At 35.5% G+C, this 26,861-nt stretch overlaps 1 protein-coding gene across 4 annotated transcripts in view; it reads right to left on the bottom strand.

Moving 5' to 3' along the window:
* COL11A1 (collagen type XI alpha 1 chain) overlaps window positions 1-26,861 on the bottom strand; it is a 130,155-nt gene that overhangs the window by 79,237 nt on the left and 24,057 nt on the right. For 2 of the 4 annotated variants that reach the window (XM_027892365.1, XM_027892366.1), the window contains exons 5-12: window positions 16,400-16,528; window positions 8,403-8,519; window positions 7,985-8,137; window positions 7,703-7,798; window positions 5,288-5,533; window positions 2,655-2,717; window positions 1,032-1,073; window positions 609-671 (exon numbers count right to left, since the gene is read on the bottom strand). In XM_027892365.1, coding sequence (XP_027748166.1) covers window positions 609-671; window positions 1,032-1,073; window positions 2,655-2,717; window positions 5,288-5,533; window positions 7,703-7,798; window positions 7,985-8,137; window positions 8,403-8,519; window positions 16,400-16,528 — 909 coding nt within the window. Of the gene's footprint in view, window positions 1-608; window positions 672-1,031; window positions 1,074-2,654; window positions 2,718-5,287; window positions 5,534-7,702; window positions 7,799-7,984; window positions 8,138-8,402; window positions 8,520-8,979; window positions 9,489-16,399; window positions 16,529-26,861 lie in introns of those variants that run through there. The other 2 variants (XM_027892368.1, XM_027892367.1) reach the window with 2 other exon arrangements.

The following is a 26,861-nucleotide window of genomic DNA, read 5'->3' as shown; positions in this document are numbered from 1 at the left end:
TTTTAGTAGTATATATTTTCATCAATAAATATATTCAGGTTATTTTAAAATTGTGTTAGTTGTGGCAGTAAGGAAAAGCTTATGAGAACGTATAACACTAAAATAATAGCTTACATTTAAATTATTTTCATTATTGGATAGGGTTTTCATGCCATATATTATTTATTATGGCAAATAAATTCTTCCAAGATCATCTAAATATTGTCCATCACCTTCAATATTCTCGTGTGTATTTTGATTCTGCAGAGGTTGTTTTTCTCTGTATTTGTACATATTACAGACGAGGCCATGGTGGTTTTTAAAAAACTCATTCAAATACATATGAAATGTTTGCCCCTATTACTTTATTAGATTTTAAAACACATCAAAACAGAGAAATATAAACAAATAGGATCTTAACTTTCTTCCTGTGTTTACAATACATATTTCTACCACTAAGGAAAGGTTAGTCCAGATTCTCAGTTGATTTCCTTGGCTGAATTGATCAGCCTCAGTTGCACTGAAGTTTCTTAACCTGTGTATCTATTTCAGAGCAGGATCTAACTCACTTTTGTAGCAATTAGTGCAAGATATCCCATGAATACAGAGGATTATGTTTGTTGACTTACCCTTTCACCAGGGTCACCTGGAGGACCAACAGGACCTTGCAGACCTGGGGGACCTGTAAGACCCTATAGAAAATAAATGACACAATTATGCTGAAGGCTTGCAGCACTTCTGAACTTTTTTTTTCCTTTGGAAAGTTATGAAAAATATGTATTTGGATAAAGTAATTTATAAGATGGTATATTTTTTTTCTTACAAAGATTCATAATCAACATTTAAAGCTTAGGATTTTCACGTGCACTTAGCTTGTAGTGTGCTGTCACTGAAAATGCTAAAGGTAACCCTTTATTACTCCCTCCTAAAAGTGCTAAGTCTGATATACCATTTGGGAACTATAATAAGACCAACATTGTGTTAACTCATGGACACAAAAGCAGAGTGGATAAATCAAATGCAATAAAGGAAATTGTGATTAATACACTTACAGCAGGTCCTCTTGGTCCCGGCGGTCCTTCAATGAGCATACCCTAGGGGTGGATGAAACATGACATTAACTTTATTGTGTCTTGTAGAAAAATATAAAAATCTTTATATCTGAACTACTAAAGTTAACATTTCTTAGTGTTTTGATAAAGTTTTGGAGGAATCTTCTCTCTAAAGTTACTAGAATTAGAATCTGAATTGTTGTGTGGCTTTAAAAGTGAGAAAGACTTTAGACTGGAGGGATCTCCTAGTTGATTTTAAGTAATTTTTTTTAATTCTGTTGAAGAATTTGATGTGAATAACTGACTATTCCTATGTTATGGGTCTTGTACCATCTCCTAGTTCCTTTTTTTTTGAAGTAGATGCTAATCCAAATTCCAGGTCATGGTAAGTCATACAGCTTGTGATCCTCACTTGTACTAATGGGCTCTCCATAGAAAGGAGGACTGGACAAACTAGCTGGAAGGTAGCTGTAGTGAACTCCAACAATATTGTGGATTGGCAGTGGAAACCTCTTCAGTATTATAGATCTAAACTAAATGTACCTTGCAATGGCTTAAAAAAGTCATGCATTTAATGAGCTAACACTCTTTGAGCTTCTTCACACACCATGACTGAGACGTCACGATTTTGATTTCAAACTTGTTCATTATTGTACTCCTTTAACTTTATTCAGCAGTACTTTATCAAATCCTAATCTTGAGACAGAAATACAGAATTAAGAAAGAGTTTTTGGATCACAGAATCCAGATGATTGCTATTTAGGTAACAATGATACATCATAATATTTTTTCAGACTTCAATTTAAGCTAATTTTTCCCTAGGAAATTCTGTACCTAATTTCCCATGAAATAAAAACCAGATTAAACTTTAATTCCTGCTTGGACCAAACACAAATTTGAAAGCAGTTCTTGAAAATTCTAGAAAAGTAAACCCCACTGGCATTCAGTTTCTGCTAGATATTTGATTATGCAAAAATGATTATTTTTGCATAATCGTTTTAATTCAGTTAAATTTTAGTTTCTAACCACCAAACATTATGCTACAGTAAACTTATTCATAATGTAAAAACCACTTAGTTACTGTAATACTGTTTAAAGATGCATAAACTACTGACACCTTACTTGTGCTTACAAGTTGTAACCTCCAAAGAAAGCATTTATTTAAACTCTTAGCAATATGATTGCACCAGCACAGGTTAAATATACAAGAATTTAATTAACCTCTCAGAGGGACTTCTCTGTCCTTGTTGAAACCTGTAGTCACAGTGTGTGCGCCTATGTTGAAAGTTATCTTGGTAAGCTGAAAGTTATATTGGTAGATCTGTCCAAGCTGTAGTTCCTAGATGGCCTGAAGAGCAGATCAACACTGTTTTCCTCTGCACAAGAAGATTTTCCTTGTTTTATGGAACATGTGATCAGTACTTCATGTGACCAAAAGAGTAGGCTGGAACAGGCCACTGTCTGTAATCACTTGACACCATCCACATTACAGGTGAGTGTTTCAGAGATCATGGATAAGGTCACTGTCATCCTTTCATGAACAACATGGTTTGATAACGATGCACCCACAGTGTACATATATTATATAGTGATACAGAAAAACTCACCCACATCTGTACTTACAGGTTCAATCACAGCTGGCTCTCCCTTTTGGCCTTTTTCTCCATAAGCCCCATGTCCTGTCACCTGGCCAGTAAAAACAACCCCAGAAATGAAAATAAGTAGAAGGTCTAAGGACCTGGTAAAATAAAAAACTGCAGCAATCTTTAACTGAAAGCTAAAGCTGGAATTGGTCTGTGCTATAAAATATGCATCACAGGCACAAATCATATAAATAAAAAATACATGAGAAATGGAAAATGCAAAAACTGTATGCATGCTTTTCAAATTACTGGATACTGTCAGTTTTTACTTTTTGAATGTGATGCAATAGTGTGCATCCCATGCTTTGCATTAGGACTTTGGACTAAAACTTCAGTGTGCAAGCCACAACATTGTTTCTTTTCTTATTTGATTGGAAATATTCTTGGTAATTAACAAAGATTCTTCATGGTTTTCTGAATTAAGCAAGCCTAAAGTAAGAGGGAAAGAAAGATCCCTTCGTCCAATATGGACAGGACTCCTCAGGTTCCTAATTTCATTCATTAGAAAATCATAACATGTAAAGTAGCCTGACAAAGGGCTGTGATTGCATGGCAAAAATGGGAAAGGAGTTAAATGGCACTGTGAACCTTAAATAATATGTCACAGATAGCCAGTTATACCTCCTAAATACATGAATTAGCATCAACTGCCAAATTCTTTTAGGATCAGCTCTATAGGAAGTTTTGGGTTCAGGATTAAGATAACAGAAGTGACTAAAACAATATGCCAATAATGCATGTTAATGGCAAAGACAGATTCAAGTTTCAAACAAAGAAAAAGAAACTGGGTTTTTTTCAAATCATGAGATAACGTATTTTTCTTCAGAAGTACCTCTCTTGATTGCTAATATATTCACTAGAAATTAAAGTTCTAGTTCTGACCAGTAGAAAATTTGAATTTTTTTTTTTTTAATTATTTCAGTAGAGTGATTTGACATTTACTCTAAAATAGCTGGGGATTTTAAAATGTTAAGAATAATGTTCCAGTGTTTCAATAGGAAATATTTTGGAATGGAAAAATAGAGGCATAGATTAATGTCCTGTGCATTTTGAATTTATTTAAGAAGGCACAGATCTCACTATGAATGATGTTCATAAACCCATCGATGGTTCATAAAAATCAAGTAGCAAGAGGTATAGACAATTATTTTTTATTAGAGTAACATAAATTAGTTGTAAAGAATGACATCTTAGGTAACATTGTCCCTTTTTGAAAGTTTCCAGATACTGAGTACTTTCAAACTTGCCTTTCTTATCAAAGGTAGAACTTCAGTTCTTCTAAATACACCCATATGTCAAAGGAAAATGATATGATATCTCTGGTTCAGCAGATGAGAAGGCACAGGCCAGAGCCTGTGTTCTAATTCAAGATTCCTGACTCCTTCAGCTTTGTATCAAGGCATTTTAAGTTGAAATTTACACCAGGGGATAGAGTCTACACAGTCATTTGTTTAATGCAGGCACAAGTGGTGCCTTATGGGCTCTTTGCTTTGCACATAATCTGACCTTTTCTGTGTCATTCTGTCACAGTGTCCCCATCTGGGCTAGAAGGAAAAGAGTACACTTGTATCACATTGCACAGATAAGGATCATTAAAAAATACAATGACCCCAACAGGGTTTAGAAAGGAGCAGTAAAAGTAGTATGGGTTTCAAGGTTGGCAGAGAAAAACAACCTCACAGCATTTGCTGTTATTTCTTGGATCCTTCATGAATTGAAGTTTTGAATTTGTGAGGAGAAAATAAAGACAATACTGAGCAAATACTGCAAACAATTATTTTTTTTTTACTATATTCAGGGTCTTCCTAATTAAAAAATCCAAACGGAAATTTTTTTTTTCCTTCCAGTCTTAGCCATATTACTTTTCTTTGCAGCTTCCACAGTCTGGTAAACTGGTAAACAAGGATCTTGGCACAACTAAAGGAAAGTTAAAGCCTTGCTGTTTAGCCTGTGATTAAGTCAGGGGGAAAGAGAGAGCTATTAAACTCAGAAAAAAGAGCATGATTCACAGGATCCACCATGTCATCCTATCTTTCTTTATATACACTGAGCTGTTAAATCACTTCTGCAGGATCATAAACCTGTCACCATTGACTAAGCTTATTTTCATGAAAGGGTTCAGATCTTCACATTCCCACTCATGAATTTTCTCCTTGGAAAGTAGCAAAAGCCATAGGATTCTAGACACTTGTGTGCATTTCAACTTCTTGGGGTAATGATATAAAAATAATTATTACAGCACTTACACCTGCATTAGAACTTACATTCTTTCCAGCTTTAGCTCTAGTTTAAAAAGATTTTTAAAACTGTTCATTTTATCATTTATTTTTTTGAATTCTACCTCTTCTTTTCTTGCCTTTACTTTCCCTCCCATCTTCAGCCCTCCCTTGCTCCCTTCATCAAACAAGAAAAGAATCTTACATTTAATAAAAATAAAAAAGTTCAGGAGTAGTAAAATAAAAGGATGGCCTTGATCCAAAGTCTATCAAAAGTGAGAATATATCTAATAGTTACAAGGAGCTCTGGATCAGGGTCTGTGCAGTTCTGAGACTGTGTAATTATAAAATAATTGCTAAATTAAATTAATCTGCATTATGCCTCCAATCAACTTACGCTTGTTTCTGTGATATCGGTCTCTGCAGGAACACCTGGACCAAACTCCTCATTAGCGGAATCAGTTGGTTTCTCTTCATATTCTTTATATTCATAAAAATCATATTCTCCTAAATCTCCATCTACCAGCAGATCAGATTCACTGAGGTCTACTCCTCTGCTTCCATATTCAGTTGCCTCAGTTTTTTTATCATAATCCTCTCCAGTTATGTATTCTTCAGCAAATACTTCTTCAACAGGATTTTGCTATTCGTATCAGTAGCAAAGATTTGGAAATAGGAGGAATATGTGGGTTATTGTTAGTAAAGCAATGTAAGCATACGCTGATCCACCATGATGACTTGTCAAAAGAAGAAAGAACAGTAGAACTACAGCATATTGTCTTTTAATTAGAGTCTGAAGGAATGGAAGTTCAGCCTTTCAGAGTAATTAAAAGATCTTTGTATAAGTAGTACAAAGAAGTAATGTTTTCATAGGCTTTGGTTTTTTATGTCCAAAACCACTGAATTCAATATATCCAGTACTATGTGTACTGTTTGCTTAATGTTACTTTAGTGCCAAATATAGCTAAATTTCCCTGCTTGGTTTCACACTTACAAGCATTCAAATGAATGAACATGTGCAGTGAGCAACGAATGAATTCAGGTCTTTTTACAATAGCAATGTGGAGGAAGTGCAAGAACCACTTTAGTCAAGCCACCCTTTTTCATTATTTTATGGCTATAAATACCAATGCTGAGATTAAACCCCTTTTCTTTTAATAATGATTTTACAGTTTACTCATCAATAGAAGTCATGGCTCATATGTGTCATGGTTATTTACGTACTTTTTTTGTCTAAGTCAAGTACGATCTGCAAAATTCAGATTAATTTAAACATTTCAGAAACCAAAGTTCTCATCTTAAGAGTATGTAAACTGTCAAACCAAGCAACCATCTTAAAAGCACTAAAGCAGTTTAAAAGAATGCTATATTTGAGATGTACAAAACCATTTGTGAAACAAAAGAGGATTGCTTTATTCTATTACAGAGGTCTCTTGAAAAGACAATTTTGAAAGAAACCAGATTTCAGATATTGCTAATATGAAACGGATATTCCAAATGATCACACAATATGAACTTGGATGGTCTTAAAAATATTCAGAAGCTACTCAACATCCAGAGTAATTAAAACATCTTGATTTTATTACGAAACATACTGCAGTTAAAATAGGTCAGATTCTGATTTAACAATTGCCTAATTCAATTACCTACAGGAGTATGACTTTTGCCTTACAGCTAGAGTAAACACAGAGTTGAACCAAATCTAAGCCAAATTTAACCTTTATGCAGAACTGTTCTCACCAAGGAGAGCATTTAGTGCTTTGAATCTACCTCATTACAACTCTGCTATTGTAAAATTGGCTTAAACGTGCCCAAGAAACTGAATAATTTAGATATACCTCTATTGAACAACTTGGGAGAAGCAAACATGAGATTTGACACAAGAATTCTTTACAGTAGAATGAGTAAAACATACCTTAATTCACCTTCACCTTTCAAGATACATAGGAGGGAAACCAGAAAAACAAATGGGGACTCTTTTCCTCTTTTCGAATATTCAGGGGAAGGGGGGGGGGGAAGTTTTGTACATCTTTTAAGCAACATATCTTAATTTTGAAAGGAAAAGGTAAAAGAAAAATGAAAACAATATTTTTTACAATCAGCCATCATTTTTCCAACAGTAGCATTAATTAATATGTAGACATATTAATCAATACTGGCTTAGGTGTAGCAATTTTAAGAAAATAATGTTTAGGCTTGTCATTCTGGTTTTCTAAAAACGTCTTTTCTAACATAAGTCAAAATAATAATTTTATCTTTTTGACAGTTCAAAATATAATGTTTCTTTTGACTAGAACAAATGAAAAGCCAATAATTTGGTTTTGTTAGCTGAAGAACTGTGAAAAGCAAATGATGGCTTCTGACTCAACTTCCATATGGTTACAGCAATTCTTCGTCTTGTGTTAGGCTCGTTTTATGCTGCACCTTAAGAATTACAGGAAAAACTAGAGACAACACTTCCTATTAGATCAGGAGGACTATGTCTAGTATCTAACCTAGTTTATGCTAGACATAACTCCATTCACATCCACACTGAATGCAACAACCATACATTCCACGACATATATCACTGCATGATTTCCAGAACCGTGAACTCTGCAGTCTGAAGATTCAGCAGATCTCTACAGAATTAAAGGGAGTTCTGCCCAAGAAAATAGTACTTTCTCATATTGGCTGAGAAAGCATAAAACCACACTAACTGCTGTCATAGTATGTATCTTTTACATAGACATTCATCTTCTTAAAAAGTGTTTCTACTTTTTTAACCATCGACACCTGGTGGAACAAGTATTTTCTCGAGAGTCCTTATTACCTCATTTGCTTCAGTAGTTCTGGAGGGAGCTTCTGTCTGGGGCCCATAGTCATTTTCAGCTATGCTGTACTCTTGATATGCATCAACAACATTTGCCTAGTATTAAAGAAAAGTAAATTATTAAAAAAAAAATCCTGCTTGAAAAGTTCCAGAGTTATCACTTTTATTCAGGTTATGGTATTAGCCAGATGTATTCATCTAGTGGGGTTAGGTAAATTTTTTCTTATTATCAGAGATCTTCCAGTCTTGGTCTGGGAAAGATCTTGATTATTTCTTGGCTACCTTTACCCCTAGTTTGCCTTTTGCTGCTGCTTGATAAGTTTTCTTCTTCTTGGATGCATATTTTTCAGTTTTTTTTGTTGTGGCCTTTTGGGGTTTGTCCTTTGAGCTAGCGGCCACTGTCCTCTTCTTCTTTTTGGCCATGGCTTTCTTTTTCTGCAAACGTTATGAAAGATGGAATGGAAAAACATAAATAAAATGAAAAGAAAATTGAGATAGCATGAATGAAAGAAGAGCAACCAAATGCGAGATGAATGCTGTCAGCCGTGAGACCTTCCATCTCTAACTGAAAGCAAGTGCTACAGAGTAAAGACATGAGTGAAAGGAAAACACTGAGCTTATATACAGAAGACACAAATTGACAAACCATGTGGTAGGGGACAGCTGGACACCACACAACAAACAGACCAGATTCTGTTACCTCTGTTTGTGCTACTGTCTCTTCGAACAGTGGGAGTCCCTCTGTTACAGAATCAGTTTCTTTATAATCTGCATCCCCATACTCATAGTCATACTCGATAAAATCTTCTGGTGTGTACTACATTATAAATGGAAAAATATCAGGCATTCCTATGTTAGTGGTAGCATACTAGATTAGCAATACTGGAAAGCATCTTAACCTTTACTTAGGAGTAAAATTTAACAAAATTAAGTTAGTATGAGCAATTCAATATAATTATTCACTTGGGAAAAAAAAAACAATTTCTTATTTCTTTCAAAGCACAATACAAAAGTAATAAAAAAGTAAGTAGTAGTGCCAGGAAAAAACTTCTCTTTTATTGGACTGCAAAGAAGAATCAACTATAATTTTGATTACTGGGAGTACCAAGAGATCTTAATGAAATCACATATTTATTTAATATTTAATTTTCAAATAATGCCTCTTTCTACCTATATTTACCTGTATTCTTTCTCAGGTGACCAGAAAAGTAGAGCTGTCAATATCTTACATGAATAGAGCAAATAATTTCAGACACAGGAAAGAGGCCACAACTCACAAATAAACATGGCTATCTTCCTCTTGTTTGTTGTTGTTGTAGAGTTCTGAAAACCAGGGTGGCTCCACAGTACACACTGCCTGAGCAAATGCCTCACTGGTATAATTTCATTTCAGATTCAGCATCTGCAGACTGCTCCATAGCTCTGCATCTATAATAACTAGTATCAAATGAAGATTTGGCACATAAAACTTTTACAGGAGAAAACAGCATTAGAACTGGATTGTGTAATGTTGAGAACATAACCTAGGGAGCCAGAAACTCCTGAGCTGTACTCGTGGCTGTGCCATGAAGACACCAGTGTCGATATTATGTGCACCAAGGACTACTCATCACAGCTGAGAAGACAGGGCCACTCCAAACAATCTTACACTTGATGCTACAAGAACTGGTTAGTCTGGTAAATTAAAGCAGTCTCCTGGTTGCTACTGGTTCACTTTATGTATCCAGGGATTCAAAAGAAGGTGGAGCTGTGGCCAGAGTCTGGATAAGTGTTTTCTTTCCCTTGTTTAGGAAGAAATACTCTAATGTGCCCCATGTGAACTAGCCACTTCCGAAATCCCCTCTCCCCTGTTACAAGTCAGCATCATTGTCTGTAAAATGAAGACAATATCTGTTTGTTTCACTAGATTGATAAGAGAATTAGTACATTACACCCAAATGGTCTGAGGATTCACAAGAGCCATCATCATCAAAAAGAGAATGACATTTTAGAAGAAATTACAAATGAGATTAAAACAGATCTCCATATTCCAAAATATATTCTACCATGCGACCGAAGCACTGGTTTAACTGTTTTCTCTGGCAATGCTTTTTGATAAAATTCCTTTCCTTATGATTTTAGTGCACAGAAGTAGACTTCCTCAGCAATTATAAGACTGACACTGAAAGGCCTTAATCACTTAGAAATCCCTTTCCATGGGTTTCCATTACTTCACTTCTGTGGCTCCTCAAAGGCTTACTATGATAACAGCTTTTCTTAAAAAAGAAAGTACAGATTTTTTTTTCAGAAGTCAGATGCTCTTTGCTTGATTGTCCTTTTGATTATTTCTACCCATGCACATATAAATTGGTTAGTTATGAGATATGAACATAAAGAAAGGTTTTAACATATTTTGGTACTTCTTCAAAGCTATATTACACATTAATAAGAGCACTTCAAACTACATTTAAATAAGAAAGCATCATTTTAGGTGGAGTATATCCTCTTTATGCAGTATATGGACACTTCGTATCTGTCTCATATAATTAATCAATGCTTTGTTTTCATCAGTGGTATCTTTGGCATTACCAAAATAAGTTGATACGATTTATACTTTTCAAAACCAGCAGCATTTTAGACTTAAACATGATAAGTAATACATGATTACTCTCTCCTTGTTCAGCAAATTATTATTTAGTCCTAACCCCAGTGAAGTCAAAGAAACATGTTTGACTTCTAAAGAGTATTGTCCACGGGCCTCACGAGGAGTGCTGATATATTTGTATAGTTCTCTCAATATATAAAAACATGTTTTCTGGCTTGTGCAGTTCTGGAAATGCAACTCAAACCAGCTTGTTTGTAATGAAGTATGGCAGTGCCATCCAAAAAAGAAAACACAATGACAAGTTTCTAGGAAACCATACACAGCCACATAAAGGAATCAAAGAAAGAACCACATGAATAAAAACCAGATTACCAGATTTTTTAAAATACTTGCAGAGTAGCATTGAAGTTGCAATATTTCTTTGAGAATTATAAAAATGTGTGCAAATGCATAAAACCTGATTCATTTATCTTCTCTAAAGAAGTCCATGCAAATTAGGTTTATTTATGAAAGAAAAAATATTCAGTGGAATGTACCTCTCTATATTTGGTTATTCCAAATAACAGTGATAAGCCATTACACACTTCTAAATGCTTCCTCAGCCAAATGACATGGATCAAACACTCTGCTACGCAATTTTTATTGGTACCCAAACAACAGACACTACCTATGTTAAATAATATCTAATATCTTAAGGGGTAAGTGGAGGAACATTTTGGAGAGAATTACTGAGTGATTAGCCAGATTTAAATTTAAATATACTGTTAGGAGCTTGTTTTAATAACTTACAGACACATAGATTCCCTTTTAGTAAGCACTGTAGACCTATTCAGAAACTGCAAGCATTCATTCCAGCAGTCATTTTGACCAATTAACAATTAAAATATAGCTCTGTGTTGCTCACAATTATAACTGCTTTGCAAATCTCAGTAGCATGGCTTCTCTCATGGTAAGCTGAATGGCTGTGCTGAATTGTGCCAACCATGTGACTAATAAAAATTGCAATAGTTGGTAACAAATAGTTCTTCAGAGGCCATAAACTAAACAGAAATGTTGACTGGAGGGAAAAAAAAAAAAAAAAAAGAAAGGAAAAATATCTGTGCCAATGTCAGTATTAAATAAAAAAGAAAGTGGTGAATAAATTGATATTTATGCTAAGAGGTTTAGTTTGAAAAGTCAGACATTTATGAATGAGAACTAGAAAACATACAAACCAGCACAAATATGTGGACAGATCTATTACATCATGCATAATCACACAGAAAATACTTTTGCGTGTTGTGTTTCACTCATTCCTGTTAAAAACAGTGAAACTTTCTTGACATGTGCAAAACGTGATCAAAGTTGTTGCACTGATGTTCAGGCACACAGACAGAAAGAACATGGATGGGTGAGAAGTGGGGAATGACAGTTTCCATGCTGGTTTCAGATTACAGCCAAGCAAGCAGGTAAAGATCCTCCATTTTAAGAGCACAGTATCTGAGAGGTATTATGAAAATTCTGGAATTTACAAGCTGAGACATGTGGCCACCTTGCTGAAACCACACTCAAGCAGTTTCCAAATCGCACTACTTTGTAGCCCTGCCGATACAAGGAGGACAAGTGAAAATATGTAGCAGTCCTAAACTTTCTACAAGATAAATCTTCTTAGCAATCCTTCCTTTCCAGACATTTCCTTCTGAAAGATCAGCAGCCCTTGTCTTTCCCACCAGCTAACAAACTCAGGGTATGTTTTGTACTGTACTGCATTGCATGGGTCCTGCTGCAAACAGCGAAATACAGACGCAAAATCTTCCAGGTGTATTTCCCGAGGCACAATCTGTCCAGATAGAGGAATGCATCTCTATATCCCTAACTGGTGTAAAGATATACTTTAGAAATATTATTTACTCACAGAATGAGTTTATCAACTCCACCTGATGAAGGCTATTCCCTGTTTTTTAAGATGAGACAACAGGGCTATTGAAGGACTGGCCAGTTAAATGAGGATTAAATTTAAAAGTACCAGTGACAGGTTTAATGGCTTTAGTCACCTGCTGTGAAGCTGGCAACTCACACTTACCCTTCCATTGACAGTCAAGCCTGGATATGTGGTACATATCCCCTCTTTTTCTGGAGCTACACAACCACAAGGTCACCTTTATCGGATAACCAGAGAGAGGGGTATGATTCATTCAGTTTGAGGCCTCAACAAAGCTTGAGAAAAGTGTCTTTACATTTTGGATGCTACTATTCCTGAGTGCAAAACCCAGGCTTTGCTATTAGTTCACAGAATTTGGGGAGTCCACAGAAATCTGTCACAAGCAGACTATTGAATAGGTAAGAGTGAGCATCTAGAATTTCAACTGTAATTAATGCAAATGGAAAAGTAACTTCTGCCACTTTCAGAATTTAATCAAGCCCACTAACTCTAGCAAGAAATCAAAGCATGGAATGAAAGCAAGTATGACAGGATGACAAGTGCAGGAAGAGAGTGTAATTTGGTTTTTTAGCTCTATACCAAAGATATTACTGGCCAAGAATGCAGCCAGAGAATCAAGAAGTTGGAATGGGATTTAAAGGGGCATTCCACTTGTGGATCATTCTGATGATCCCTCTGTGAGTACTGACATAGCCAAGTGTCAAATATACCTACCACAGATGTGCAATGTTACTTCAAACCTGCTCCAGAGATCTGCCTGCGAAAATTTACCTAAACCCTAATACTGCTAAATAATGGAGTGGTTACAGCTCTGAGAAATCAGGGATGGAAAGTTCTCTTGTGAGAACCAAGTGCTCACAGTTACAGCAAAATATATATACTGCATTAACTTTCCCAGTGGTTTCCAATGAATATCAAAAAGATTGACTCAAAGTTATATTTCAATAGGTGGAACTTAGCAAGAGATTTTAGTTAAGAGATGTCAGGTAACACTTCAAATGTGATGCAATTTTCTTCCTCTTGCTCTTCTTTCTTCTCTTGTAAGACCAGCAATAGTTACTGAACCGCCATTCTTGTAATGAATATTGCATATGACTGTTTTCTTACAAATGAAAGGAAGAATAAAACCTGATGCTTTTTGATGGGACAAAATGTTTCCATTATGATCTCATGCTTTCTTTACCAGAGTGATTATATTACACTACCAGATCATTATGTAATTCCAATTAAAGAGATGAACTGTTTTCTTCATCAGATGTATTTTAGAAGCAGAGGATCAGCAGGATTCAAGGCCTATATTTCAACTGTTAAATAACTTAAATATTCTGGAGGAAATCTTACTTTGAAAACCGATTCTTCTGCTATTCATACTCTAAAACCCTTACCTCCTATTCCAAAACGTAGATTTTAGCAATATTTGCTTTACATTTCCAAATTAAAAGAATTAATAATATAAAGAACTGTCATGATTAAATTAATAATAACATAAGCCAATTTTTTCCATTGCCTAAAGATTACTAAAGCATTGAGCAAGTTAAAGAGCAAAGACGACTTGGAAACATTCTAGACTCACTAAGACATCACAAAATACAATAAAATAAAGGATGCTAAGCAAATGAGAGTTTTAAAAATCAGCTGCAATAATATAAATAAATGATAGAAATGTCAATCTTAGGGCAGAATAAAAGTTAAAAGAATTGGATGGTCTCCTCTATCACATAGTCCTTATATTGTTCATAAAAGTGATAAAAGGAAGGAGATAAAATGAGATAAGAACAAAATGTTCAGTTTCCAAAGACAGTCTGTGTCAAAGGAAGAATAAGATCCTTAAGATTCTTTATTATGTTACTTCCTTAAATAAAAAGTCTACAATTATCTTTCTGAATTTTTCAGCATACTAGTATTTCTGCTCAGTCAAACACCTGAAAGAACATTAAACTAACATGTTCTGAAAGGGTGCCTGAAGCCTCCAAGTCAACATATTTGGGGGTCATTTGCACCTTTACTTTACCAAGTTCATTTCATTGAAGGAAAACATTTTATGTCTTCAAGTAATCCATTAGTTTGGGACAGATCCAAAATAAATGAAGCCAAATTCCTTTGTGGAGCAATTTCTTCAGCAGAAGTCAGATGATGTGATTCACTGGGTTGCAGAATAATCTTTCCAAGAGGAGATGTGAAAGCCTGATAGTTGGGTCCTTTGAAAACTAGACCTGATGACACTCAAGAAAATACACTGTCCAGCATCGAGGACAATGAAGACTGGCTAGGTCTTTCTCTGCTCTAATTTCTGTGAGCTCACCAAGCATAGGTGATTGAAATGGAAAGGAATTTAATACATTTCCATTTATAGTAGAAAGAGGGTTGAAAACAAAACAAAGTCCTGACTGTTCACAAGGTATTTATAAGAAAAGCATAGGTGCGTCTTCCTTAAGAAAAGTAATCTTGATAGTCCTAAAATACAATTCAGACCCATATTTGATTCTTAAAACCTAACTATACATTCAATATGAAAAAACCTAATGCTTACTGAACTTCTAGGCAACACCTTTTTGTGTAGTGACAACTGCTGAGTCGTAAGTCTGTACTTGAAAAGTTACAGAGATTCGTACCTGGCTATTCACAAGCATGACTGAGGAAAGCTGATACACACTTCAATTAAAACATATCTTGAAGATGGAAATAAATTATAATAAACAACAGAGTAAACTGTGTTGATATTACTATTAATCTACTGTCGTATCACTTCCAGACCAAGTGACAGTTCTGAAGAAGAGGGAAGAAAACACAGAGGGATAGAATCATTCTCTACAGGAAGGGTACTGACATGCACCTCTTCTAACCCAAACTGCTCCCACAGAGCTTCAAGGGCTTCACACAGGAAAGAGAAAGAATCAGAGTGCTAAGCCAAATAGCAGCAAAGCCCAGGAAAGTTCTCAAGCAAAATTTAAATTTTCTTTGAAATGTACTAATGAGAAAAAAAATATTTTTGTGGTTTTGTTTTTTGTTTGTTTGTTTGTTTTGTTTTGTTTGCATAAATTATCAACAATATGCTTTCAATCTGTTCTGTTTTGGAATATGGAGATCCAGGTAGCCAGGCAGGCAGACAGAAGGTCCTATGGAGTCCCTATGAAGAGCCCAGACTCCATACACTGTAAATGCAGTGTAAAGACCCCTACCTGTGTAAAATCGACTTGACGCATCTTGAACTACAACTCTGAGGCAAAAAGATGTGGGAGGGAGTCCCTCTGAAATAAGTTCTGGGCCCTATGGATCTCTGCCTCTTGCTGACATAATTTTCAGTCAGACAGAATAAATAGTGACAACAAATAAAATTATCATGTATTTAGGAAAAGTTGAGTCCTGAAATAGGTTCAAAGCACACATCCAAGAACATTTCAGCAAGTTTTTAATGATGATCTCTTGAGCAATCAGTAGTAATAACCGGCCAGGTCACACACTGCTGACTGCACGCTGGCTACCCAGAGCCCAGTTCAATTACTAGTTAAATTTTGCAAAAGCTTTTCACTTTATATTATTTAATATGAGTACTTAGAACCTGTATACAGCAATACATACAACTGCTGATGCTCAGAGGTCTAGTCTGAGGAACTATCTTGACTTCGGTGAATTACTCAGTTTATGACTGTTAGAACTGTCAACAGTGACAAACAGTTTCTATTAATATCTTTCATGTTTCTACTCTGTTTTGTGCCCACTGGTTAAGCTGCTAAGAGTGGAACTGGCTGAAATAATTTTGCGTGAACATTCATTTGTGCACACAGCTCACTAAAACACACAGCATTTCTAACAGAAGATGTTTACAATTGCAGAATATCAAAAGTTCCTTACAAATGTGGCATTTGTTGATACTCTGCATTACTGAAATTATAAACATACACAGGAAGACAAATACATACAAGCAAACAAACTCATACTGTTATCATTTTAAAAAAGAATTACAGTTTAACTTTACTGAGAATGGTGGTCGCTCAAACACCACCAGTGTGAGAGTTTCCTTCAAATGCTTGACTTAAATGAGTGGACAACAAAAATGAATGCACTCCTGCAACCTGTTTCCTTCACTTCTAGAACAATGCATATCATTTATCTGGAAGTGCTCCTTTGTAACTTGTCTCCAGCACAACCACTAATGTGCAGTAAGTCTAGTAATACATGACTGACTACCCACCTCATCAACCTGAGGATCTTGAGCCTGAGCAGCATTGGGCACTGGGGAATCACAGTCCGGGCTATAATGCTCACAATAGTCAAATGCAGCTCTGGGATCAGCTATAATCAACAGTTGTTGGATGTCACCCTGCAGGAAAGCATATGCAGATTAAATAACAAACACAAAGATAGTCTACAATTCATCAGAGGTACAGAGTTTGCATTCAGAAATAAAACTAGGCACATAATATTTAGGTATTACCATCTGTGGTTATAAATATCCTACTTGATTTCTGCTGCTATTATGGAAAACATCTTAAACATGGTTCCCATGGAAAAACAACACAAATTAATGTGCAATGGACTAGATGCAAAATTCTGGCCTAAAATGATGTCTGGTGGGAAGGTATAACTCCTGCTCTGCCATTTTCCTGCTGTTTGTTTACTTCTTTACTGGAAACCAGTCTAAATTCCTAAGATTTAATTCAGGGCACTTCCTATTACCAGCATGCAGGTCAGCATGCAAGTGATCAACAGTGTTATTCTGAGAGTTTGCATCCCATTGGTACTCTCAAAGAAGGAGACAATAAAATAAAATTAAACAGTCTGTACCAGAGACACAGTTATTGGAATACAAAATAATTAAGTAAGCACTGTGCAAACACACACTGTAGAATGTGCTAAAAAAACCCTTTTAACTGCTAACAAATGTTATTTTCACCTCCATTGCCATATATCATGCATAAAAACATCACAGTAAAAGGATCCACTATTCTGGATATTAAAAATGGCTCTGCTGAGATCCCCTGCAGAGACCTCGTATGTTTATCATTTTCCACAGAAAGCTGTCTGGTATCCAGTGTATTTCTTAACATAGTGGTACTATTTAAACAGTGTTAGGTAAATTCCTGCCAACATTTCCACTATAAATTTCCTCATTCAGGAGCTTCTTATGCTCTCATAAAAATAAGCTTGTTGAAAATTGGCACATGTTCTTGGTCAAAATCCATTAATTTTAATCTCTCACTATTTCCCCGGGGGGGGGGATTTTTAAGCTTTTATATACTTCTAATGTAATTTTATTTTGATTTTACCCAAAATAGGGGCAAATTATTAAATTTGTCAGTATACCTGTTGCTGTTTTGTCTTTAAAAAGAAGATATCATAACTGATGGAAATCTACAATCGGAAAAGTCACAATTCTCTCAGTATTTCCAAAATTGCTTTACATCTACGATAATAGTAACCTTTAACAAACTAAGAAAACTGGAGAACATTTTAAAATAATAAAGAATAATGGTAACACTTGTTCCTTTCAAAAAGAGAAAAAAACAAAGAAATAAGCAGAGAAAGAAATTTCTACAAACTGACCAAAAAAAAAGGAAAAAAAAAGAAAAAGAAAAAAAGAAAAGGAATCTGCATTTTTCCTAGTTCGACAACATTTTTACTATCTTTTTAATCATATAGTAGGAAATAGTTTAATAGCATATAATGGCTATATATTACAAGAATACTTTTCACAATATTCTCAAATCATTTTACTTTCTAGGCTCTTGTGTGTCTCAGGTTAATTGAGATTTGGAATATTTTTTTAAGCTTCCAGAAATAAATACATATGCAGCAGTTTGTTTCCCTGACAGCAGTTCTGGACTGTATCTTTTATTTTCCTTAGCTCGCTAACACTTGCTGTTTTGAATATCTTCTTACAAAATCTGATATACATACAGAGAAATTCCCCCTTTGATTTTTTTACATGAGTCCCTCAAGTGCTTTGAGAGGTTTTGTACAGTCATTGTCAGCCCGGGCTACGCTTCCCCCATCTCCAACAAAGTGTTTCCGAAGTGGCCACCCTTCCTCTTTCACCAGTCAAATTAAAATGGAGTGAAGTAGAGAGAAAAATTAGAGAGAATTAGCAAGTGAAAGACAAAAGAGGTAACTCTTTTGGAGCAGCCATTAGAGGTGGATGTGTAGAACCTCTGTCCTCACTCTGAGTTCAAGTCATTGTCTTGCTCTCTGCCCTGGAACATCGCCGGCTCTCTGCGATGCCCATCAGATCATCACGTCCACAGCGTGCCAACCAGTGCGAGCAGTGCCCACTCTGCTCCTGCCACTGCTGGGCAGGGTGACAGCCCGAGAGAACCCGGGTCAGGGAACGCAGCCAGCGCTCTGGAGCTTGCTTTGTGCGGATCCTGAATGCCATGGAATTTTGGCACTGAGCTTTGCTGGATTGTGTGTTTGCAAGAAGCACTCAGTATGCTGTTACCACTTGGCTTAGATGTCCCTAAATTGGTTAAAGCTGTTCCCGATCCATTGACTGAACTTCCCAGCCCCGCCTGTCTGCCTGTCATGGGTCCACATAGAGGAAGGCCCTCAGAAGTCTCGCACAGAATACATAAATTGCTACGGGCTATTCATGTGCAAGAAGTTTACTGAGGAACCAATTGATTTTAATTGTTAATTTCCCTCTTTTTCCTTCAACCTCTGCTATAAAAATATTTTCAGAAAATTAATAATTTTCTTTTTGGTTTTTTTTTTGTTTGTTTTTATTTTTCTGTCTTTCCTAATTAAATGGCGCCTTTTGAGTGTTTTGTTCTGTGAAGTATTGGCAGTCCTCTTTCATTAGTCTGAGAGGAGCTTTCCTTTCAGATCAGGTCAATCATCTCAGCACACGAAATTCCACACTCATTATTGCAAATTTCATTACTGTGACTTAGTTATCATTCTAAGGTATTTGTTGGACAAATCTACACTCTTTCCCTCTGAAAATTTTTCATACAATGACTTCAGTCTTCCCAAACATTCTTTGATTTTAACTGCTTGACTTTATGAGACTAAAATAGAATTTTTAAAAGTTTTTTACAAATAAACTACAAATTATCTGGTCATATTTCATGACCTGGAGTAATAAATTAGGCATTTAATGATCTACCTGCAAAAGTTCTGAGAACTTTAAATAAATTATGGATAAATAGAGTCATGAGTTATTAAGAATTCCAATAGTTTCTCTCTAAAACAAAACTAAGGTATCTAAACATATGCATATGTGCCTACAGGATAGAACGATGAAAGCACGAGAGGGAGAGCAAAGGAGACAGAAGACCAGTTTAAAATGTACAAAGCATCCTTGAAGTAATCTGAAAAGTGCATAGAGAAAAAAAAAGTATGAAAGGCAACTGTCTATATAGATCGGTTCTTTTTCCTTCTCTATGAATGACCGTATCTGTTGGCAAAAACCGCTCAGGCAATTTCACAAAGTTGATAGATGATTTCTAGCCCATTATAGAAGATGGATTCTAAATTCTGTATTGAAATAGGCATTAAGTGGTCAAAGCCCACACATAACTCACAAAGTCAATGCATAGTTGAGTGATTAATCACAATATGGAATAAAATCGGTTAAAAGCTATGAACATTTTCGTTCCTCTCTATTTTGAGGATGTGCTCATAATTAAAATCAGAGACTTTTGAATCAGTCTCATGGTTATATGAAAAAATCTGCCTGAGACTGTTAAAAGGAGTTATTTAGATCTGAGGAAACATTCACTTCTTTGTTGCATGCAACAGCAAAGGCAGAGAATGAGGCTATAGAGCTACAGGGAGAATATGCTCAAATCAGCAGAACACCTGCTGAGTGGAACAACTGCACAGACATTCACTCACATTAACTGTTCTACAACAAGGAACTGCACAGCTAAAATTGAGAAGTGTGTGGTGAATTCACGCATTGAAAATTCCTCTGTGAACCTCACAGACATTCCACAGTGACGTGGAATAAGAAGTCCATGTGCATGCACATTTCCAGGATTTGCTGAAAAACACAATGCAGTGATGCACAAGATGGGGCATCTGCACTGGAAACATAGCCTTTTGATATGAAAACAGTTTGCAACACTGAAAAAATGCAGTGTTGAATAAGAAAAAAAAAGGAAATTGAAACCCAATTGGCAGGAAAGCAGTAAACTAACAAGTTCTATTTCCATAGAAAATCTGATGTCACATTTTCCCAATGATGTAAAATCACTGAGGGCCTGAGTAGTAAGGAATAAATTATTTTATCATTATATCAATAAACGCTAATGGCTGCTTATTACCTTAACTGACTTCATAAAATGTCTTAGATAGTATCTGTCTTCTTGAAACATTCCCTTTTCCTTCTAACTATCTTACTAATTCTTTCTAAATAAGGTACGTTAGAGAAGTACAATGGTATTAGTCCATTTATAGTCTATTTATTACCTTAAAGTTTCTATCATCAAGAAAAGACATCTCTATTATTACCTGCCACATTCTTAAAAGGGTAAAAGTATGAATTCTTACAAGGTTGTAAGGGAACTACATGAAGGAATCAGTGCTGAAATTAACATTTTCTTCCAATATGTGAAATTTTATGATCTAGTTCCACAAGAAACTCAAACAGTTCAGAGAGAGATTTTGGGGCTATCTCTTTTACAAGAATCTTAATGAAACAATAACCCTGCCAGGTGAAAATGATCTTTGTCCAGAGAATAGCAGGTGTTATTTGAGAAGTTCTGCAGGATTTCTCCATAAAAACAAACTTCAAAAGTTCTTCAAGACATTAAAAAAAATAATTTCTAAGAACAAGATTTCTAAGATCTTGACAGTTGAACAACTAAGATGATACTTAACAATGTGACTGGACCAGAACTGAGAACCCAAGTTGTAATTTCTTATAGTAAAATAATGAGATTCTGGAAAATGATTTAATTAGGAGAAAGTCTCTTGCTCTTTTTCCAGTTTGGAAAAAAAAAAAAAAAGGCTGCAATTACTTAAATGTCTAATTTATATTAGAGGTTCAAAAAGACTTCCCACAACTAGAGTGGGAGGGTTAGTGTTAGCAAAATATGATCCTTCTTAATCATGCTCTGGATAAAGTAAATACCTCTTATATGCTCATAAGGATAATTAGATTCTAATGATGTCTAAGTAAATGGTGATAAAAGCAAAACAAAAGCAGTGCTAGGCACTGTATCAACTCAGGAGAACAAAATCAATATCTTTCATTTTCATGCTAAGGCTAAAGCCTAAGAAGTACAAAGTGAATTTTTCAGTAAATGAGAAGAAATCCTAACCTGTGTACATGTGCCAGCTTTCTCTAATGAGTTATGTGACAGTACAGCTGTGGACTCCACAGAACAAAAGTCTAGACAGCATAGATACTATTACTATAGAACTTAAAAAAACCTGCTGCAGAATTCATTTAACCTTCCTGTAAAGATTTGAGGGATTGAGGAGTTCCAAGGGCCTTTAATATAATATTCCATAACCAGGGCCCATTGCATAATATAGCTAGAGAAAGATACTCAGAGCCTGCCAGACTGAAGCACTGTAAAAGCAATAAGTTGTGAAAGTGGAATTCTGTACAGGTCAAAGCTTCCACAGAAATCAATGTCTTCTGATTTTTTGAAATATAATGCTTAAAGGACAATAAATTCAGCTTGGTTAAGAAACAGTTTGATGTACCAATTATAATTTTTAACCTTCAAAGCCCACTGTGATTCTTGGCTGAGAGATTAGATTTTATTACAATGCCTATATAACAGCAAGTGTACATAACACACACACACACACACACACACACACACACATGTGTGACCAAGGACATCTTACTGGCTTGATAAAAGATCTGCAAACCTCTTACATTTTCATATATCGTTGAAACCTCATTTACAGCTGTGCTTAAAACTGAAATGTGTTACACACAATAACAAATGAGGTGATATTAAATCCTATCCGTTAAATTTATTAGAGCTGATGCAACACAAAGCATTTTTTGAGCCCAGGCTGTTAATTTTAAATGTAATTGAATTTAATGTAATTACAAAAGTTTAGTTAAATGACCATTCTTTTGCTTGGGAACATTACTTGAAAATGAACTTGAATTCTGATGAATTACCAGAACTTACTTTCTTTTTCTCTCCCATTCCTGCTTTTAAAAACCAGGAAGGGAAACTGGAATTATTTACTTTTATTCCTTGAGCATAAGCTTGGAAATACTATAAAAAATTAATAAACACCAAATCACGATTTTTTGAGATAAAAAAGAAAAAAGCAAAACACCCAAGCCAAATAGAAAACTTTTGTAAAAAATCCTGATTTTTTTATTAGGTGCCTCTGAAATGGAAAAACTGTTTGCTTTGCTTAACTGTTTTTTTTTTTTTTTTTTTTTTTTTTTTTTTTTTTTTTTTTTTTTTTTTTTTTTTTTTTTTTTTTTTTTTTTTTTTTTTTTTTTTTTTTTTTTTTTTTTTTTTTTTTTTTTTTTTTTTTTTTTAAATGTTGGTTTTCCTTTTACCTCTCAATGCTGGAAGTTGGCCACTTCTCTGGTGTTGAGATCCAAAAGGCCGATTCTAAGTGTTGCCTGGAGCCTATTACATTTTTTGGTTTCTGTCCCATTTATGTTAAACATTACTTTTTAGTCTGATGGACACTAAACATTCAGTGGGTCAGTAGCAATTACTAAATGTGATGTATAATGGGAATTGCTTTGGCCGGGTCTAAATGAGCTGGTAGAGCATCTCAACAGGAGTGTATGAAAGACAGGATACTGAGGACACCTCCCTCACACCATCTGCCTTCAGGGGCATTTTGCTCTGGGCTGGCTCCCCTATTCTACAGAAGCTGTCCAGCAAATTTGACAGGTCAGTGAAAGCTCTCCCCATTCTGCTACAGTTACCTTCTTAAGGGAGCATGCACACAGATGAAAGGCCTTTCTGCACGTGCACTCTTCAACTTGCTATGCTTACAGATATGTGAGGGATGTTTCCTCGTCTGAAGGGATCTGCAGGTTAAATCATGTTGCTGTCAGGGCACTATCGGTCTATCTTCGAGTGCTTGCTCAGGCTGTTTGAAGGAATCCTATTCTGTACATGGTGTAGGAGTGCTTTTTACATGAAAACAGATTAATGCCTACTATCAAAATCTAAACCCTTTATTAACAAGCATTACTGCAAGGATTTAATCTCGTAAACTCTGTGCTTTTAAAGATTTCACTGAACTTTAATTGAGAGTCTTATACATCCGGTTTTGTCTTATTATACTCATTTACAGCACAATGCCTAAAAATTATTGCATTGGTATGACGTGTGGAGTTCTGAAGAAGAAAGAAGTCTATAGGAAAATATCTGCATAAAGACTCTCTTAGTTATTAACTTGTTATAAAATACTTCTAAAAAACTGTTGTATTGTTCACACCAACAGTACTAAATGAGGAGTGACAAATCCTTAACGCTGGCAAAGAATAAAAAGATCCCCATTATTTATCAAACATTTAAGCTACAAACATTTTTCAACGGATACAATTCAAAATTCTTTTACTAGGTGCCATGCACCACAATCTCACTAATTTCTTTTTTTTTTCTATGCTACTTAGGAATTTCTATTCTTTGCAGTAAGTACTTACAAACCAGCCTTTCTTACACTACGTATTTGAAAACACAGAAGACATTAATTTCAAAAGACACTTGTAAAAGTTTGAGAAATGTTGTGACAGCCTTTCATAAACAAGCATTTAAGAATTAGTCCCACTGATATCAAAAGATCCACTTCAGTGAGCAAGAGCTTAGCAGTGTAAATGAAGACCTCATAATTTGGCAGTTAATAATAATACAGTTTCTAGACAGCATAATTTTATTATTCTAAACCACAATCACAGTTCATAAGTTGCTTCTCAAGCATTTATATGCACCTGGTGCTTAATGCTGGCTTGAATTCAGTATCTTGTTTTTAACATCACATTGATGTCCACAATAACTGAGCAGCAGACAACTCCAAATTGGAATTTTCTCATACAAAACACGCACTCCAACCCTCACCTCAGATTTGGAAAATATTTTAGGTAAAATTTTTCTTGCTTTTAAAGTTAAACTAGAAGATTTTTCTGACACCACTACTAAAAATATGCCTCTTTGCTTTAGTGCAGTAGGCAAACTTACCAGAGAGTATTGTGTGTTTGTGCAATATGACTGAAAAAGCAATTCTTTCTTAAAAAGATACAACTGGGTTGTTGGGAGGTCAGAATGACTGTACAATGAGTACACTCATGTGTGTACTGAAGAATTCATAGAGGTTTAGGTGCACTCTCTCAGGGAACAGGAACATATGATGTATTTAATTGTTCACAGCACTGGTTCTGACAGGGCTGAACTCTGCTTTCAGTGGGAGTGAATTGCCTTAGAGGTGCAACTGCTTTTTTTCAGTTGTGTTATGTTGCATAAATTGGTTCAAGACAAAAAAGAAAGACTGTCATATTCAACTAGTAGGTTTTTGAAGCCCAAGATTCCATTACATTTATCTACAGGTTCATTATTTCCACATTTTAAATTTCCATTCAGTTTGAAGAGTGAAGAGTGCTCCACTGCTCCTGGGATCAAATCATTATTACCCAAGATAAAACAGCCTTTATGATTCATGGATACAATATTAGTGCTTCTGACACTCAGAGCTGTGAATTCCAACCGGTATTTCTTTTTAGGCAACATATGAAAAGTCTACTGTATTCTGTGTTAAGTCTTAAACAGTTAAATCCAATGTCATGGCTAAATAACTTAATTTCTGGAATTTCCTGCACACAGAATAAGACACATTGTGTTATGTGTTTCTTCAGTGCCTACTGCGGTCCCAAGATACAGCAGGGTTCATAACACACAAATAGTAACAAGAAGACCCATGGAATCACCAAATATCACTCTGTACTACCATGAATGAGAAAAATAGAATATTTAAGACATAACCAGAAGACTGTCAGGCAGGAGGCAGGTTTCAGGAAACAGCACAAAACTTTAGGAATTGTAGCAGCAGTAACTAAGGGATGGATAAAGTCTTATTAATGAAAACAAAAAGAATGCTGTGCAGAGAGTAGAATAACAGCAGACAAACTAAAAACGAACTAGATTATGTTTTGCTTGGCCAGACTTTGAAGGACAGAGGTCACTTGGCTTAGAGAAGCCTAGAGAAGAGGAGACTGATGGGAGACCTCCTTGCAGTCTACATCTTTCTCATGAGGGGAAATAAAGGGGCATGTACCAATCTCTTCTCTGTGGTGACCAGTGTCAGGACCCAAGGGAATGGCCTGAAGTTTTGTCAAGGGAGGTTTAGACTGGATATTAGGAAAAGGTTCTTCACTCAGAGGGTGGTTGGGTGCTGGAACAGGCTCCCCAGAGAAGTGCTCACAGCACCAAACCTTGCAGAGCTCAAGAGGCATTTGGGCAATGCTCTCAGACACATGGTGTGATTCTTGGGGCTGTCCTGTGCAGGGTCAGGAGCTGGACTAGATGATCCTTGTGAGTCCCTTCCAACTCAGGATATTCTGTGATTCTGTGATTCATTAAAAATGTATATGGCACAGCACTTGGCTTAAACTTTGAGGTACATTCTAATTCCAACAAGCACATTTTTATCTAAAGATTCAGATAACTGAACATTGGTATAAATGAATCCATGGTGGCTGTACAGTAAAAGAGAAAGCAGAAACATATCCCAAAAGAAAGATTGGAAGCCTCTAGTTTAAGTAAAACTTCAGACTAAATCTAAACTCCCAGAAATTACAAGAACAGCCTTGCAAGATGATAAGAGATTTCTCTGAATAAAACAAGAAGAAAGAATCGTACTCAGTTGAGTAAGAAAAACTAATCACTGAAGAAATTCAGAAATGTACAGTGATGTTAAAAAAGATTGAAATGCTGCTGTTCTCAGTACTGAATGTTAAGATTCAGCCTCTAAACTGACTACAAATGGCTGCCAAATTTCTTTTGTGAGCCCAAGGATACCTTTCTTCTTAGTGGGTCTCATCTGGAATTGAAGCACTAACTTGTAATGGCAGTGTAGAAGATTTCAGCAAAACATTTTGGCAGAGGATCACTACCACTACCTTCCTTTTTCATCCTTCCACATATGACAAAACCCATCAGAGAATAGTAATTTTAACTCATTCTAGCATATTCTGATAAAGTTATATTCACATATCACCAAAATTTATTTTCAAACAGCTATGTACAATCATTTCAGCACCTCTGAAACTTAAGACAGATGTTTTTATTTAGCAGTTGCACCGAGTAAAAGAAACCAAACATCAATGCTTAGTTATTGTGCGCTTCCCTCCTTGAAAACTTCTAAAATGGTTACAAACTTTGCAAGAACAAGCCAGGGCCTGTTGCCTTAGCTTCTGTTGTAATCTAAAAATCGCATGTAAAACACTTTAAAAAATCAGTTTATCTAATTTTATTTTTTTCTGAATCATTTTTACTATTGCATATTCACATTGCACACATTTTGGCAATTTATTGTCAAACACACATATTGTGGGACTTGGTTTCTGACCTAAGGAAAAAATGCAAATGAACACAGAAAGTAATTTAGCCATGGGGAGACCAAAAATCCTTGTCACACCCCAGATAAGGCATCTGTGGAATTAACCTTCAAATGGAAAACAATGTCCCTCAGATGTGCAAACTGTACTGGGGACTACA

The sequence above is a fragment of the Empidonax traillii genome, unplaced genomic scaffold, assembly GCF_003031625.1.
Source record: "Empidonax traillii isolate 1590-97213 ecotype Southwest subspecies unplaced genomic scaffold, ASM303162v1 scaffold347:size1123457, whole genome shotgun sequence".
Taxonomy (NCBI): Eukaryota; Metazoa; Chordata; class Aves; order Passeriformes; family Tyrannidae; genus Empidonax; species Empidonax traillii.
Note: the sequence above shows the minus strand (reverse complement) of the source record. Positions and strands in the feature narration are given on the sequence as shown.